Source organism: Micromys minutus, assembly GCF_963924665.1.
Source record: "Micromys minutus genome assembly, chromosome: 6".
Classification (NCBI taxonomy): Eukaryota; Metazoa; Chordata; class Mammalia; order Rodentia; family Muridae; genus Micromys; species Micromys minutus.
This window is the reverse complement of record NC_137975.1, coordinates 72779426-72795352: the sequence shown is the minus strand read 5'-3', so window position 1 is coordinate 72795352 and position 15927 is coordinate 72779426. Positions and strand designations below refer to the sequence as shown.

The 15927-nt window shown below is 44.0% G+C and overlaps 4 protein-coding genes across 4 annotated transcripts; 3 read left to right on the top strand and 1 right to left on the bottom strand.

The window, feature by feature from the left end:
* Nucleotides 1-6846: 6846 nt before the first annotated feature.
* LOC308421571 (histone H2B type 1-C/E/F/G/I-like) lies at nucleotides 6847-8330 on the bottom strand (the record flags this gene model as incomplete). Its single annotated transcript, XM_080917976.1, has 2 exons — nucleotides 6847-6886; nucleotides 7954-8330. The coding sequence occupies 2 exons, from the start codon at nucleotides 8328-8330 to the stop codon at nucleotides 6847-6849; spliced, it is 417 nt and encodes a 138-aa protein (XP_080774102.1).
* A 288-nt stretch (nucleotides 8331-8618) lies between these two features.
* LOC308421574 (histone H2A type 1-B) lies at nucleotides 8619-9011 on the top strand (the record flags this gene model as incomplete). The annotated part of the gene is made up of 1 exon (XM_080917979.1): nucleotides 8619-9011. The coding sequence occupies one exon, from the start codon at nucleotides 8619-8621 to the stop codon at nucleotides 9009-9011; it is 393 nt and encodes a 130-aa protein (XP_080774105.1).
* A 1113-nt stretch (nucleotides 9012-10124) lies between these two features.
* LOC308421569 (histone H3.2) lies at nucleotides 10125-10535 on the top strand (the record flags this gene model as incomplete). Its single annotated transcript, XM_080917974.1, has 1 exon — nucleotides 10125-10535. One exon carries the CDS (start codon nucleotides 10125-10127, stop codon nucleotides 10533-10535), a length of 411 nt encoding a protein of 136 aa, XP_080774100.1.
* A 3138-nt stretch (nucleotides 10536-13673) lies between these two features.
* Nucleotides 13674-14084, top strand: LOC308421570 (histone H3.1; the record flags this gene model as incomplete). Its single annotated transcript, XM_080917975.1, has 1 exon — nucleotides 13674-14084. The coding sequence occupies one exon, from the start codon at nucleotides 13674-13676 to the stop codon at nucleotides 14082-14084; it is 411 nt and encodes a 136-aa protein (XP_080774101.1).
* Between the last annotated feature and the right edge of the window lie 1843 nt (nucleotides 14085-15927).

Here is a 15927-nt window from a genome sequence, read left to right as displayed (position 1 = left end):
AGCAGTGTAATATGTTGTAAACCCAACAGTGTAATATGTTGTAAACCCAGCAGTGTAATATGTTGTAAACCCAGCAGTGTAATATGTTGTAAGCTCAGCAGTGTAATAAGTTGTAAACCCAGCAGTGTAATAAGTTGTAAGTTCAGCAGTGTAATAAGTTGTAAACCCAGCAGTGTAATATGTTGTAAACCCAGCAGTGTAATATGTTGTAAGCTCAGCAGTGTAATATGTTGTAAGCTCAGCAGTGTAATATGTTGTAAACCCAGCAGTGTAATAAGTTGTAAGCTCAGCAGTGTAATAAGTTGTAAGCTCAGCAGTGTAATATGTTATAAGCTCAGCAGTGTAATATGTTGTAAACCCAGCAGTGTAATATGTTGTAAGCCCAGCAGTGTAATATGTTGCAAACCCAGCAGTGTAATATGTTGTAAACCCAGCAGTGTAATATGTTGTAAACCCAGCAGTGTAATATGTTGTAAGCTCAGCAGTGTAGTATGTTGTAAGCCCAGCAGTGTAATATGTTGTAAGCTCAGCAGTGTAATATGTTGTAAACCCAGCAGTGTAATATGTTGTAAGCTCAGCAGTGTAATAAGTTGTAAACCCAGCAGTGTAATATGTTGTAAGCTCAGCAGTGGAGTGTTTGCCCCCTTTTTTTAATGTCTTCAATTTTCTTCCTTCTGTTTTGAGGTATGCTCTTATTATATAGTCCAGGCTGGCCTCTAACTCTCAGCAATCCTTGGACTTCCGTGTGCTGAAACTACAGGCGTGCATCCTGACACCTGGCTTACTCCCACCTCCACGCCCAGTGCAGGGCAACGCTAGGCAAGAACACTCTAGGACAATCTGCCAGCCGAGCCGCATCCTAAGCCAAGAAGAAACTTAGGGGGAAAAGTCTCTTGTCCTTGCTTGGAAAATGTTCTTTACAGATGAGAGAAAAGAGATGTCCCAGGTTTTGGCATCAATGTTAGGAAAAAGATGAAGAGTGTGTGTGTGTGTGTGTGGGGGGGGTTTATGCTCCATGGAGGTGCGGAGAGGCCTGGGGCAAGGGGGATGCCTCTGGGGAACTCATGCTGGGAATCCCTTCCCCCTGAGGGACCAGCCACATGAAGGTATAGTATAGAGTATATTCAGGGCATGGGGAGGGGAGTTAAGGGGAAGTATGGGGAGAGAGAGAGAGAGAGAGAGAGAGAGGGAGGGAGAGAGAGAGAGAGAGAGAGAGAGAGAGAGAGAGAGAGAGAGAGAGAGAGGAAAAAGAAGAGGAGAGGAGAGGAGAGGAGAGGAGAGGAGAGGAAGAGAGGTAGAGTCCGGCCATGAGCATGTGGAGAGAGAGTGGAGGAGGGAAGGGGGAGAGGAGGTGTGCAAGGAGCCCCTTTTAGTGTCAGGAAACTGTGGGGCAGAGCATAGCTGGCTATTGCCAGGTTTGTGTGGTGGGGTTTACAGAATCCCAGCAACGGACCCACAGAGCACACTGGATACTGCCAACGAGTGAGGTAAAAGCAACTGTACTGAGTGTGTTCACTACAGTCTGTGGGTGTGACTGTGAAGCAGGAGTCCTCTGGAGGTGGTCACTCCTGGTGAAAAGATGACCATGCTTTTGGGCTTGCTTTTCTGTTTGCTTTCTGAGAGCCCCTCAGGTAGCTTGGGGGGCCTTGAACTTACGAATTTCTGCCTTCGCTCTTATGTTCTGGGTTACAGGCCTGAGCCACGGCGCAGGGTTTTATGTGGTACGAGGTATTCAGCTTCTTTCATATTAGAAAGCAGCTGAGCTCCCGAGGTTTCTCCGCTAGCCCAGGCTGTCCAGTAACTCACAGCAGTCATCCTGTCTCATAAGCTGGCTTCCTAAGGCTGTTTGCTAATCCTACATCCCAGGGAAATTCATTCTGAGACGTAAGAATGCTTTTCTTGCTTACACCTTAACCAAAGCAACTTGGAGAAGGAAAAGGCTTGTTCCCATCTCCCAGGTTATAGGTCACACTTGAGGGAACTTGGATCTGGAATTCGAAGTAGAAACGTGCTGGCAGGACCTAGAGCAAAGACCACAGAGGCACGCTGCTTTCTGGCTTCAATTCTTCATACTCAGGCAGATTATACAGGCTGCTTGGGGCCACCTGGCCCAAGTGGAACTGTCCAGAATGAGCTTGGCCCTCCTATATCAAACATAAATCAATCTGATGTCTTCGCTGACCAATCTGATGGTGGCAAATCCTCATTTGGAAGTTTCTCTTTTTGTTCCGGTGGTTACAGATCTTGTCAAGTTGACAAAGAACCGACCAGGACAATGTTGTAAACTTATGTCACTGTCTAATTGTTTCCTTGTACATGACCATGACTGACAGCCTTCCAAAATAAAATTTATTGCAGAACGTCCAAAGGAAAAAAATTATAGCATTTGCATTTATATTCTTTCCACTATTTGGACAAAAGTATGTTTTTTGGCTATAAAGATACAATTTGAGGACTGGATGATTTAATGCCAAAGAGTAAAACTGAACTATACTGCCAGGCAGTGGAAGCCCACACCTTTAATCGCAGTACCCTGGAGGCAGAGGTAGGAGGATCTCTGAGTTTGAGGCCTGCCTGGTCTAAGGAGTTTGTTCCAGAACAGCCAGGGCTACACAGAGCAAGAAACCTTGTCACAAACAAACAAACCAAGCAAAATAAAAACAACAAAAATGCCCCAAACCCAAACAAACGCATAAGTGCACATGCATACACACGTGTAGACCAAACTCCAACTCCTCCACTTCCATGCCCATAAAAGGAACCAAATCAACCAAACAAAAAAACCTAGCACACCTTGTAATGACAGAACTTATGGCAGCAGGGACAGACATAGCATGGTTTACTGTTCTCCAGCTATAGGTCCACCCGTACATTCTGATTCTGAGTGTATTAATTTTTTCTCCAGGTCACCTTCTCTTTACTCTACTACTACAAATTAAATAAATAAACAAATAAACAAATAAATACATACATACATAAAAGCTGTATAATTTTTTTAAAGGTGACTCCCAACTCGTTTTTAATGGTGAATAACAATTGTGATTTTTTAAAAAAAAATCTGAAGTAGCTGGCTTACCATGTACTCCTATTCCATAAATATATTATACCTTTTGTCTTAGGGTTTCTATTTCTGCACAAACATCACGACCAAGAAGCAAGTTAGGAAGGAAAGGGTTTATCCAGCTCACACTTCCACACTGCTGTTCATCACCAAAGGAAGTCAGGACTGGAACCCAAGCAGGTCAGGAAGCAGGAGCTGATGCAGAAGCCATGGAGGGATGTCACTTACTGGCGTGCTTCCCCTGGTTTGTCCAACTGCTTTCTTATAGAACCCAGGTCTACCAGCCCAGGGATGGCACCACCCACAATGGGTTGTGACCTCGCCCACTTGATCATTAGTTGAGAAAATGCCTTCCAGCTGGATCTCATGGAGGCATTTCTTCAAATGTAGCTCCTTTCTCTGTGATAACTCCAGCTTGTGTCAAGTTGACACAAATCCAGCAAGTACACCTTTGATGTCTCAGACCTTGTGTAGCTTTTGAAAGAGTTAAAATTTTAGGTTGGCCTCACTGACCCTGCCTTGAGGACAAGTATGCTTCAAGGCTAAGAACAAAGTACCATGTTCAAAGAAATGGCCCAAATCCAGACCATCTAGACTCGATAAAGTCTGGGTCTGCAGTTCTGAGAAAAACAAATACAAGGTCTGTGTGCCCCAAAATAGAGTAGCCTAGAGTTAATTCATGTCTAAAAGCAGGCAGAGTGTGCCAATTTGAATGAACCAATGAAATTGCTATGTGCCCGTTGCTAACTGCCTATGTAATTTTCCCTATAAATATATCCCCCTAATTGAGTTCAGGGTCGACTTCTCTATCTCCTGCATGAGCTATGCGTTGTCCCCAGAGCTCTGGCGACCCCTCCTTCTCCCCCTTCCCCCCAATAAACCGCTTGCCTGATTTCAGCAAGATAGGCTCTCTGTGAGTTCTTGGGTTCGAGTTCTCCTGGTACTAGAGTGAGGGGCTTCTCTAATTCGGGGAGGGGGGTCTTTCACTTTTTATGCAATCTTTCACTCTCACCAGGGAAGAGATTTGTTTACACAGAGCTGTCATATCCACCTGTTGGGATTCTGAAAACCCCACCCCTCCTTACCTGGCACTAGCCAGGTATGCTCCGCCCCAGTGACCAGACACTATAAAAGGGGCTGCTTGAGCTTTGCTCTTTGTTCTCTTGCTTCTCTTCTGCTCTTGCAGCCTTGCTCTCTCTCTTGCTCTCCCTCCCCTTACCCCCTCTTTCTCCATACGCTCATGGCTGACTTCTACAACTCTACTTCTCTCTCTCTCTCTCTGTCTGTCTTTCTGTCTGTCTGTCTGTCTGTCTGTCTCTACTATGCTCTTAACTCTCCCATGACCTGAATAAACTCTATTCTGTACTATACCATTGTGTGGCTGGTCCCTCAGGGAAGGGATTCCCAACATGGGCCTCTCAGAAGCATCTCCCTTGCCTCCAGGCCTCCCCTCACCTCCATGGGCCATATTCCCCCCCCCCCCCCCTTCATCCTTTTCCTAACATTGGTGCTGAAACCCGGGACGTCACCTTTTAATACCACCACCCACTTCCAATACATTTCCAGAGCATGTCAATCGCCTGGAGCAAGGCACATTTCCCCTTTTCTTGTATTCCTTTACATCAATTCCCTTTAGACAGCCGTTCTTGAAACATTTTGAGGTGGGAGTCCAGCCATGGGGGGAACAAGCCACTGTAACACTTCATTACAGTGAAAGCCAAGCAAATTTCCTGTACCTGTTTGCTAGTTACCTCAGTTTATGCTCCGTCCCCTCCTCCTCCCCGTCCTCCTCCACCCTTTGTTTTGTTTTTGGATTTTTTTTTTTTTTTTTTTTTTTTTTTTTTGAGACTGGGAGGGTCTAATGGAGCTCTTCTGCCTTGGTGCTCTTTCATGAGACCAGACTAGTTTCACACTCACAGAGAGCTTGCTGCCCCACAACTGCTTAGATTAAAGGTGGTAGGATCAAGTCCTCTGCCTGGTGCACTGTTTTGCACAAAAGAAATTGCCTTAAGGAGATGTTTTGCCTTTGTATTCTGTAGGACATCAAAATTCCTTTCTGTGAGAAAGCCAAGGATGACGTGGGCCCTCCTAAAGATTGTGGGAACTACTTATTGCTGTGTGGCAGCCCTGTGGGGGATTCTTTTCCTGTTGTCCCTAGACTAACTGCGTGAGTCCTAATAAGTATTCATCTTTCTATATGCGTATTGAACATAAAGGAATTAGCTAAATGCTTCCCCAAATTATGCCCAGGGCACCGGAAACTGACAGAATTTGTAGCACGGCAATCAGGGAGGGACTTGGTTTGACATTTTCATTAAGAGTAATTGTCCGAAGAGAAATGTCTAGATGCTACTGCAATATCAAGACTTTCTTCCAAAAATCATCTGAAGTAGAGACTGCATCAGCCAAATCGTCAAGATTAATTCCCTGCTCCTACAGACTTGGCACAAGTGGTTTTTCTGCAAGACTTGCCCAGGTCACATCCTTTCCACTAGTTTGCTTGTGTGTTTTCTGTCCTCCACTAAGAAGGAACATAAACTTCAAGATCTCTCTGATCAGGGTATTTGGTTTTCTTTCATGTAATTTACCTACACATGTTGTTAGACCTGAGAAAAACCACAGCTGTCTTGATTAAAGCAAGCTTTATATTTAGAATTGGGAAGCTTGCTGCCTCTCCCAAAATCAAGATTTCAGATAGCAGCCCCCTCACTGGCTTTTGATATTCCTTTTATGAGGATACATCAGGGCTTATAGAAAACAGTTGTGCTTTTAGCACCAAGACAGAAGAATTCGGGATTCAGGGCTCAAGGCTGCCTGTGAGGTAGATAAGTCATAAAAATACATCACGTGGAAGGGAAATCATCAAGGTATCTGGCAAGAAACATTTTAGTATGGCCAAAGGGCAACCATACATCACAGTTTCAGGAGTTTAGCAAGGCAAAGGGGGGTGGGCATCATATACCATGGGGCTACAGGATTAGTAAATTGAAAGCTATGTTTTGCAGGATACATTAGGTGTGGGAAACAAACTTACTCTTGTAAGGCATGGAGACTTAATAACCATGTAGTTCCTGGTTTGGACTTAATAACAATGTAGTTCCTGGTTTGGTCTCAATTTCTCTGGACAATCTCTTTAACACCATATTCTCTTTCTCTCTTTCTCTCTCTCTCTCTCTTTAAAGATTTATTTATTTTATTTATATGAGTACACTGTAGCTGTCTTCAGACACACCAGAAGAGGGCATCGAATCCCATTACAGATGGCTGTGAGCCACAATGTGGTTGCTGGGAACTGAACTCAGGACCTCTGGAAGAGCTGTCAGTGTGCTCTTAACTTCGGAGCCATCTCCCCAGTCCTACCTCCATATTCTTTCTTAATCATAGGACAGTGAGATAAAAGGAAACTTCCCTTTACAAGAATTCAGTCTGAAATGCTTCTGACTCAAACAGTGGCTGATGGACAAGCCTGTAAACAGAGTGTGGGGCTGAAGCAGGAAGTTTTTTAGTTAAGTCTTCCAACAGAGCAAGACACAAGTTTCTCCCACACACAAAAGCAAAAGTCCAAAGCTACCAACCCTCCCTGAGAAACAAGTTCCACACCCAAATCGCAGGGGGAAAAAAAAGAATGGAAGAGAATGGGATATATTAAAACATTTATTTTATAATGTATCAACTATTTCTTTATCAGGATCATATTTTGGAGGATAGTTCTCAGTTTGCTCTCCATTCAGACAAGTCTGTATTTATGTTGCAGCTTCAGTTTAATCATTTTAATTTCTTCAAATTCAAAAGGACGGAAGATAATAGAATTTGTTCCACAGGATTCTATAGAAATTAATGGAGATGATTAAGAAAAACCGTTAGGCTTTAAGACCTTACAAGTTACACAAGAGCTAACATTCCTATGGTCAGAGGCACATTAACATCTTATTAACTACTTTGAGCTGTCCACATTTGCACTTAAGTCAACACTATTTGCGTTTGCTAACCTAGAGGACTTACAGAAAGAAGGCTTTAAACCTTGTTTGATTTAGTTTTTACTTAGTATTTTATCCTCTGAAAAATTCCAGGACAACACCAAGTAAAAGTCACAGTAAAATACAATATAGACTTTTGAGGTTTTTGTTTTTCTCTTCCACAATCTATTTTCAATCGTTATACCAGTAAACAATGCGATCGAACACAAGACATTTCTAAAAGGTGAACACTTAGGAAAACGTAAAAAGTTTTCTATTTTCACGGTGCTTAGCCTGGTTGTATAGGTCTGTAGTTCCAGTGACTCATGAAATTGAGGCAGTAAGTCCCATCTTGAGGCAGGCCTAGCTAGAATTAGTTGGAGAACAGACTAAAAAGTGAAATTCCCTCTGAAAACAACAAAAAGAAACCTAAACAAACGACCAAGAAAACGGGACCCAGTAAAGTTGCGCCTGACTAAATCTCTTAAGTTTTCAACAAACATAATGTAGAGCTCTGGGCTTCAGAAGACCATTTGACATACTTATGTGCACACCATAGTTCCAGAAAGAACTCGAGGGGTTTTATACTAAACAGAATCTACTGTGACGTCTTGAGCTCAGGAGTTCAAAAGCAGATTTACCGAGTCATAGCACTACCTAGACAGGCTAAATTTCAACATGGATTCTGGAATACTGAAAAGAATAGAAGCAACGTTAACGGCCAGTGTACTCAGGAGCTCCTTGACTTCTGTCGTTAACTTTACCTATAGAGAATTCCAAGGGAGCTGGGAACCCAGAAAAATTGCTACATTGTTATCAGAAATAGTAACCAAGACGGACACAGCCACCCATACAAGTGAACAAACAGCTCAGTTTTGAAGATGTAGTTGGCTCTGAAAAGAGCCTTTGGGTTCGGTGTGAGTTACACGAACTCACTTGGAGCTGGTGTACTTGGTGACCGCCTTGGTGCCCTCGGACACCGCGTGCTTGGCCAGCTCCCCGGGCAGCAGCAGGCGCACGGCCGTCTGGATCTCCCGAGACGTGATGGTCGAGCGCTTGTTGTAATGCGCCAGGCGCGACGCCTCGCCCGCGATGCGCTCGAAGATGTCGTTCACGAACGAGTTCATGATGCCCATGGCCTTGGACGAGATGCCCGTGTCGGGGTGCACTTGCTTCAGCACCTTGTACACGTACACCGAGTAGCTCTCCTTGCGGCTGCGCTTGCGCTTCTTGCCGTCCTTCTTCTGGGCCTTGGTCACGGCCTTCTTGGAGCCCTTCTTCGGGGCGGGGGCGGACTTGGCGGGCTCAGGCATGGTGAGACTGGAACTCTACAACTGTAGTGCGAAAGCTACCGGCCCTGGCTATTTTGATGAGTCCTTATTCAAATGAGGCAAAAAGATACACACCTATGATTGGTTCGTGACTTCCAGGACGTCACCAAAATTCTAGTCCAATCGAAGTGCGCACAGGAATGTTTCCCATTGGTCTAGAAGAAAAAACGAAGTCAGCCAATCGCATGCTCCCGTTTTCACGTCCAGAGAAAACTATAAGGGCCAAGCTCTTGCTCTTTTCAGAACAGTTGTCAGAGACTATCTTTCGCCATGTCTGGACGCGGCAAACAGGGCGGCAAGGCTCGCGCCAAGGCCAAGACCCGCTCGTCCCGGGCCGGCCTGCAGTTCCCCGTGGGCCGCGTGCACCGGCTGCTCCGCAAGGGCAACTACTCGGAGCGCGTGGGCGCCGGCGCCCCGGTGTACCTGGCGGCCGTGCTGGAGTACCTGACGGCCGAGATCCTGGAGCTGGCGGGCAACGCGGCCCGCGACAACAAGAAGACGCGCATCATCCCGCGCCACCTGCAGCTGGCCATCCGCAACGACGAGGAGCTCAACAAGCTGCTGGGCCGCGTCACCATCGCGCAGGGCGGCGTCCTGCCCAACATCCAGGCCGTGCTGCTGCCCAAGAAGACCGAGAGCCACCACAAGGCCAAGGGCAAATAAGTCTTAACGAGCTCATCTGAGAACAAAGGCTCTTTTCAGAGCCACACACTCACATCTTTAGAAGAGCTTAAGCTTTATTACTATGTTACTAAGAATTAATTTAATCTTTACTGCAGAAGTCATGTTTTCTCGTCCTTGATCTTCAAATTAAGTTTTGTGAGGATTAACTCCTCAGTAGCTACACTGGTGAAAGCTTCAGTTTGGATTATCTTGTTTTTGGTTTTCAAGTTTCCTAACTGCTTTTAATTTTCATATCCCCATTATAAGTTAAAGGAAAAGTTTTTGCCTTAGCATTTAAATCGCATCAAAGTTTTAAGTAAAAATTTTAGAACCATGAGTTGGTTTTCCCTTTAGATTGAAAAACTGACAGGAACACATGATGAAACGTTAGAAATATCTTAAGTTTACAGAGTCGAACAATTGGCGGGCATTTTTTCTATATATGTCGAATTTTGGTAGTCAACTGATACACGCATTGAATTTTGAAGAAGCATAATATTTGAGATGTACTAGCTACAGATGATAAGAGACTCATCACCTGGCATTTAATCCTGTTTTAGTGCACTCAGGAGTAAGGAAAGTGTTACTACCAGTCATCTGGAAAAAAGGATTGAACAACCTATACATGAGAAATAAACACATATCAAAGGATTTGCAAATGCATGCTTGTGGACACCTTACCTGGCATATTAATGTATCCTGTTTCAGTTTCAGTGAATTTCAACAAAATCATTCCAATAATAGTTATCTATAAAGGGAGGAAAAAAATTATCAGCAGCTCAAACCTGAGAAATAGAAACTACAGATCGAAAATTGCTAAAGAATCAAAGTTGCACATGCATTTCTTAGAGACATATTTCAGGCTTGCCTCTTAGCAGCAATTTTCTCTCAGCTTCAGGACTTCAGACATAAATGTAGGGAGTGACTCTGAAACTGTTACACAAGCCCAGTTAAGGTTTGAAACAAAACAAAACAAAACAAAACAAAGGGACAGTTGGCCAATCACATTAGAGTTGGATAGGCGTGGTCCAAAGCATTGTCCAATGAGCTTCAGATTCTCTCTATAAATAGGCCTTCTGCCTCGGTTATCCTACCAGACTTATCTCCGAAGTCATGGCTCGTACTAAGCAGACCGCTCGCAAGTCCACCGGCGGCAAGGCCCCGCGCAAGCAGCTGGCCACCAAGGCTGCCCGCAAGAGCGCCCCGGCCACCGGCGGCGTGAAGAAGCCGCACCGCTACCGGCCCGGCACCGTGGCGCTGCGCGAGATCCGGCGCTACCAGAAGTCAACGGAGCTGCTGATCCGCAAGCTGCCGTTTCAGCGCCTGGTGCGCGAGATCGCGCAGGACTTCAAGACCGACCTGCGCTTCCAGAGCTCGGCCGTCATGGCCCTGCAGGAGGCGAGCGAGGCCTACCTGGTGGGTCTGTTTGAGGACACCAACCTGTGCGCCATCCACGCCAAGCGTGTCACCATCATGCCCAAGGACATCCAGCTGGCCCGCCGCATCCGCGGGGAGAGGGCTTAAAATTCTTTATTCCCTTCCTTCCCAAAAGGCTCTTTTTAGAGCCATCACCTTTTCACTCACTATGCGGCTGTCTACACTATCCTCATTCATGTTTTGCACTTTACTAACGTCTTATCAAGCTTATAGCCTTGATAGTTTACGCCTACGTTTCAACCCATATTTTAGTCCTACTTTACAGAGTCTTTGGAGCAGCATGAACATGCCATGGGAGAGTATCTTAAGGGAAGTAATGATCTCATGGGAAAATAGACGTAGTTTGGGAGCTTCAGTATTGACTCAGTTGGTCTACCCCAAAACAAACCGCAGTCCTGGTCTCCAGATTCTGCGTGTGCAGCAGCAGTCTTTCCTCCATGGTGTGGAATGCGTCTCCATTCCCACATCACTGCGTCTGTAGGAGTGAAGCTCCATTTTCTACTCTTTGTGCTGTCGCTTTGGCACCAATGTTCGGAGAAAAAGGCTCCAGGAGCGCAGAAAGCCCGGGCTTGGTTTTACAGGCCCAATCTTCAGTATCTCGTCGAGGAGACTTAGGATAAAACGTTGAATAATGATCAAAGCAACCAAACAAGACAAGTTTCAAAAATCTCATGGGGATTAATCTCATGACCCCAAGTATAAGGATTAATTGAAAACGACTCTTATAGCAGGTACGGTGAGACACTTGACAGAGTTAGCTCTCACTTTTCTTTAAAATACCACGAATGAAAATTTCCCTGTTACGTGCTCGGAAATAACAAAAAATAGTGCCCACCACAAAGGATTCCTTTTAGGTTTGCCTCTCCCATTACTAGTTTATGTATTTACTTTCCCGTATACCCCCCCCCCATTCTTAAAAGAGACGATAAATTTTCTTTTTTTTTTTTGATTTGCTGAAGCTTGCTAGCTGCAAAGCATTTTTCTGTACATTCCATAAATCATTTCACAAATCATTTCCCTTGTTAATATGCCTTTGTCAGTTGAATTTGGAGGCCTCAGGTATCAACGTTAGATTTTTTTTTCCTGCTTGCATCCCTTTTCATTAGAGAGAATCGGACACACGAATTTTGTGTTATAAAATTGCAAATACTGTGCTTTTCCTCCAGGGAGAATGCTTCCTGTTTTAAAATAATGGATGCAAGGAAAGGATCTTGTTGAGGCTTTTCTGCAAGATGCCAAGACCACACAGGACCTATGGGAGTTATTAACCCACAAGACCTTGTGCACTTCAAAAATGTACTTACACAAACTATTAAAACTAAAGGTAACATTTGTTTCAAGAGTAAGAAAAGTGTTGACACGTTTTAAAGGTAAACATCATTAAAATTACAGGTAAGAGGAAAATGGGAGAAAACTCATTTGCCCCAAAAGATAGTATAGGGCGTTTGGTAATTCTTTCTAAACCGCTGGTATCTTGATACCCAAGCAACACTGTTGACTTTCAAGTGGTTTTTCTTGCAGTAAAGTCATCTCTGGCCTCTCTCTGCTTTGTGCCTCTTATTTGTAAATGGAACTGAGAAAATGTCTGGGTGTCCCTCCCCCTCCCCCCAGGGGTAGAGAAAGAGGACAGGAATGAGTTCTGAACAGCCTGTTTGATCTCTTCCCACTGCCGAGAAATATGGGGCTCTGATTCTTGAATGTTTTTGGAATGAAGAAAACTCCAGTCACTTCAGCAGAAATGTGCCAAGTCTGAGAAAAGCACAGGAAAAAGTAACAGGAAGCTGGCGTTTGAATCCCTCTTTCCCAAATAATTATAGATGGAAGACACACACACACACACACAAACACACACACACACACACACACACACAGAGAGAGAGAGAGAGAGAGAGAGAGAGAGAGAGAGAGAGAGAGAGAGCGGGCACACACCTACAGTGATATACAACACTTTGCACAGCTGACAGTGTCAGAACCATTTGTCATCAGCTCTCTGAGGCTGTGAGCTTCATAGACCCATCAACCAGCCACACAGACTACACTGTGAGTGAAGGTGGGCTAGGAGCCTGACTTATGAGCAAGGATGACCCAGTAGCAGTGGGTAGCTCCGATGTGAGGTGAATGGAGCTATTTTCAAATTAGAGTCTTTATAATCTAGACTTTCAGCAGCTCTTTCTTTTTCCCTGAAAATTCTGATATGGTTCTCTGGTAAACAGCGAGTAAATATTGCTTGCGCCAGATATTCCCAATTAGGCAAAAGCCTGCTTATAAAAGAAGGGGCCTACTATCTGATCTTATTGCTTTTGGTACTGGTAAATCTGACCACCTTAAGTGGGCGGTAGGGGTTGGGGAGCCTGAACAAAAGCAGAACCAAGCTCTACCCAAAAGTCACGTGCAATGTACTGAGTATCACCGAGCCTGCCACCTTCTGGCTGCTTCAACAGCAGCAAGATAATCCCCGGGCTGAGCTACTCCTGAAGCTGCCTTAGTCTTCTAGAGCTCAATACATTTTTTCTTGTGTAGGCTGCTGTGTCTGAATTCCCGCGTTGCCCTCCAACCTTGAAGGTTGTAACCTTGTAACTTGTAAATGATTGCAAACCACGAACCCGTGTCCCATATAGCGTTGCTGTAATATAGTAGTAGGAGTTTAATGCCTTCTTGTGTTGAAACTCCAGTAAGTTGCGGATTCACCCATTATTTTTATTATTTTTTTCGCGCCAAAATCGCAACTGTGGAGAGGAAGACAAAGTCACTTACAATTTCTAAACCTTTCCGGTCATAAAACTTTTGCACCGGCTCTTGGGTGAAATCAAATGTAAGAAGTGTTGATGACTCCAGGAATAACTATTTTGCTTGTTAATTTTCCTTTCAGATTTTTTTTCCATTAAATTTCTGCTCTCAAAAACGGCGCCTTTGTTCAAATAAATAAAGAGGTCCTTTGATCTTCAAAGCCAACATTTTCTCAAGATGATTATTCCTGAGAGTTGCTAGAGTAACTTTTCCTTACAAAATCAATAAAACAAAAAAAAAAAAACGCAGTTTGTACATTTAATATAAAATGTAGGCAACGTTTTCCTTTTCATGGCTTGATTTAAACACAGACCAATCCTCTGTCAGGAACTATGATGTAAGCAGTTTACTGTCCAATGAAAAAGGACGGCTCGTTATATATATACTGCCGTTTCCTACCACACTCTGGTAGTTTTACTCTCCTCTTAGCTTCCGGAAATGGCCCGTACTAAGCAGACCGCTCGCAAGTCCACCGGCGGCAAGGCCCCGCGCAAGCAGCTGGCCACCAAGGCCGCCCGCAAGAGCGCCCCGGCCACCGGCGGCGTGAAGAAGCCGCACCGCTACCGGCCCGGCACCGTGGCGCTGCGCGAGATCCGACGCTACCAGAAGTCGACGGAGCTGCTGATCCGCAAGCTGCCGTTCCAGCGCCTGGTGCGCGAGATCGCGCAGGACTTCAAGACCGACCTGCGCTTCCAGAGCTCGGCCGTCATGGCCCTGCAGGAAGCCTGTGAGGCCTACCTGGTGGGTCTGTTTGAGGACACCAACCTGTGCGCCATCCACGCCAAGCGTGTCACCATCATGCCCAAGGACATCCAGCTGGCCCGCCGCATCCGTGGAGAGAGGGCTTAATGCTTCCTCACTTCTATAAAAGGCTCTTTTCAGAGCCCCCTTCATTGTCACCAAAAAGTAGCTGTTTTAACTATATCATAGATATTAGTCATTTACCATGTTCAATGTTATGACCTCGGTTTGCACACTCCTCCAATGTGTTTAAGGTGTACAAGACAACACGTGTTCCATTCTCCTGCCACCTTTAGTTTTTTTCTTCCACTCTACCTTAGCCGTTGCTAACTGCCTCTACATGCATACGCCTTCGGTAGTTTCCTTTAAAGGTGGCAGCGATCTAAAACCTGGGGTTATTAGCACCTAATTCTCCTGTACACCTATCCGTAAATACAAGTTTATGGGAATCCCCATTCACTAGGTCTGGAGTGTTTCCTAAAGCTAGTTTGCATAGTGAGCCATCCTTGTATAGTTTTTTTTTTACTTTAAAAGTAAAGTTTTTGAGTAAGTGGTTTTGATATCCCTTGTTTCCTTCTAAACTATTTTCTGGGCTTCAAAATATCACTAGCTTGATAAAATTTGTAGGTCTTGCTGTTTACACAGTTCCTATAACTGTAGCAAATATGTTGGCTTCTTTAGCATACTTACCAACTTCTGTATTGGTAAAGCATCTTATTTTTTTTGAGATAAGGGCAAAAGTTTTCTATGTTCCTTGAATATCTAGCAATGAAAGAGCTAATCCTAATTTTGCTTCAGGTACATATTTAATAGGACTATAAGCATGTCCCAGTGCTCAAGAGAGACTTATGGTCCAAACCAGAACAAAACAAAGCTCCAGGCTGTGTGGTTTTTCTTTTTTCTTTTTGAAAGCAAAGTAGTAAAATTCTCTGTGATTTATTATACATCTAAAGCATTCTGGTACCTTTTATTGAACTGGTACAAATCTTGTACATCTTTCGTCACCAAAGCAAAACTCACTTCTACTATAGGAAGCTTTATTTTTCTCCCTACAGCAAACCACCTTAACCCTTTCCCTTTACATTTATTTTTCCCAAAGCCTTTTCAAGACAAGGTTTTCTGTGTGATCCCAGCTTTCCTGGAACTTGAGCTATTGACTCTTGACTGTGCTTGACCTGCCTTTACTTCCCAAATTCCTGGATTAAAGAAGTGTGCGACCACCGCCCAGCTCGAGAAAATCTTTGGATTTGTATAAATGTAGGTTCTTCAATAATATTCTAAAATCTTGGCCTTATTGTTATCTAAACATGCAAATATTACCAATATTGTCATTGGCTATTTACTTAAGAGTGTGACCGTTCTCTTTCGAGGGCAGTAGGATCTCCTCAAAATTTTTATTGAAACTTTTAGAAATTTTCTATAATGTATTTTCTGTTTCCAAACGTCCCTAGCTAATTGTGAAAGCCCATTGATCAGAACCATATCTAATTTATTTTTATTTATAATTAAGGTGATTGGCCTCTGAAGTTAGTGATTCCTTTCTAAGTATTTGAGCTATGTTTTCTAGCTTTAAGTGCATGAGAGTTTTTCTACATTTATATATGTACATTACTTATATGCCGGATACTGGGCGAATCTAGCAGAAGATTCCAGATCTTCTGGGACTGGAATTATAGATAGTTGCAAGCTGTCCTGTGGGTGCTGGGAACTAAACCCAACTTTCCTAGAGTAGTTTAAATGTTAAGCCATCAATCCCTACAGCTCTTAAATAAAATGATTTTTAATCTCCCATTCTCAAACAATTCACTTTCACACTAGAAATACTGCACTCTCCGTTTTAGATGTCAATACGTACAAAGTTCTAGGGGTCTGAACTATTTTAAAGAGAAATATCTTTAGTGGTTAATTTCAGTCTGTAGTTAGTCAGGCTCTCTGGCCTGTGTTATTTGCT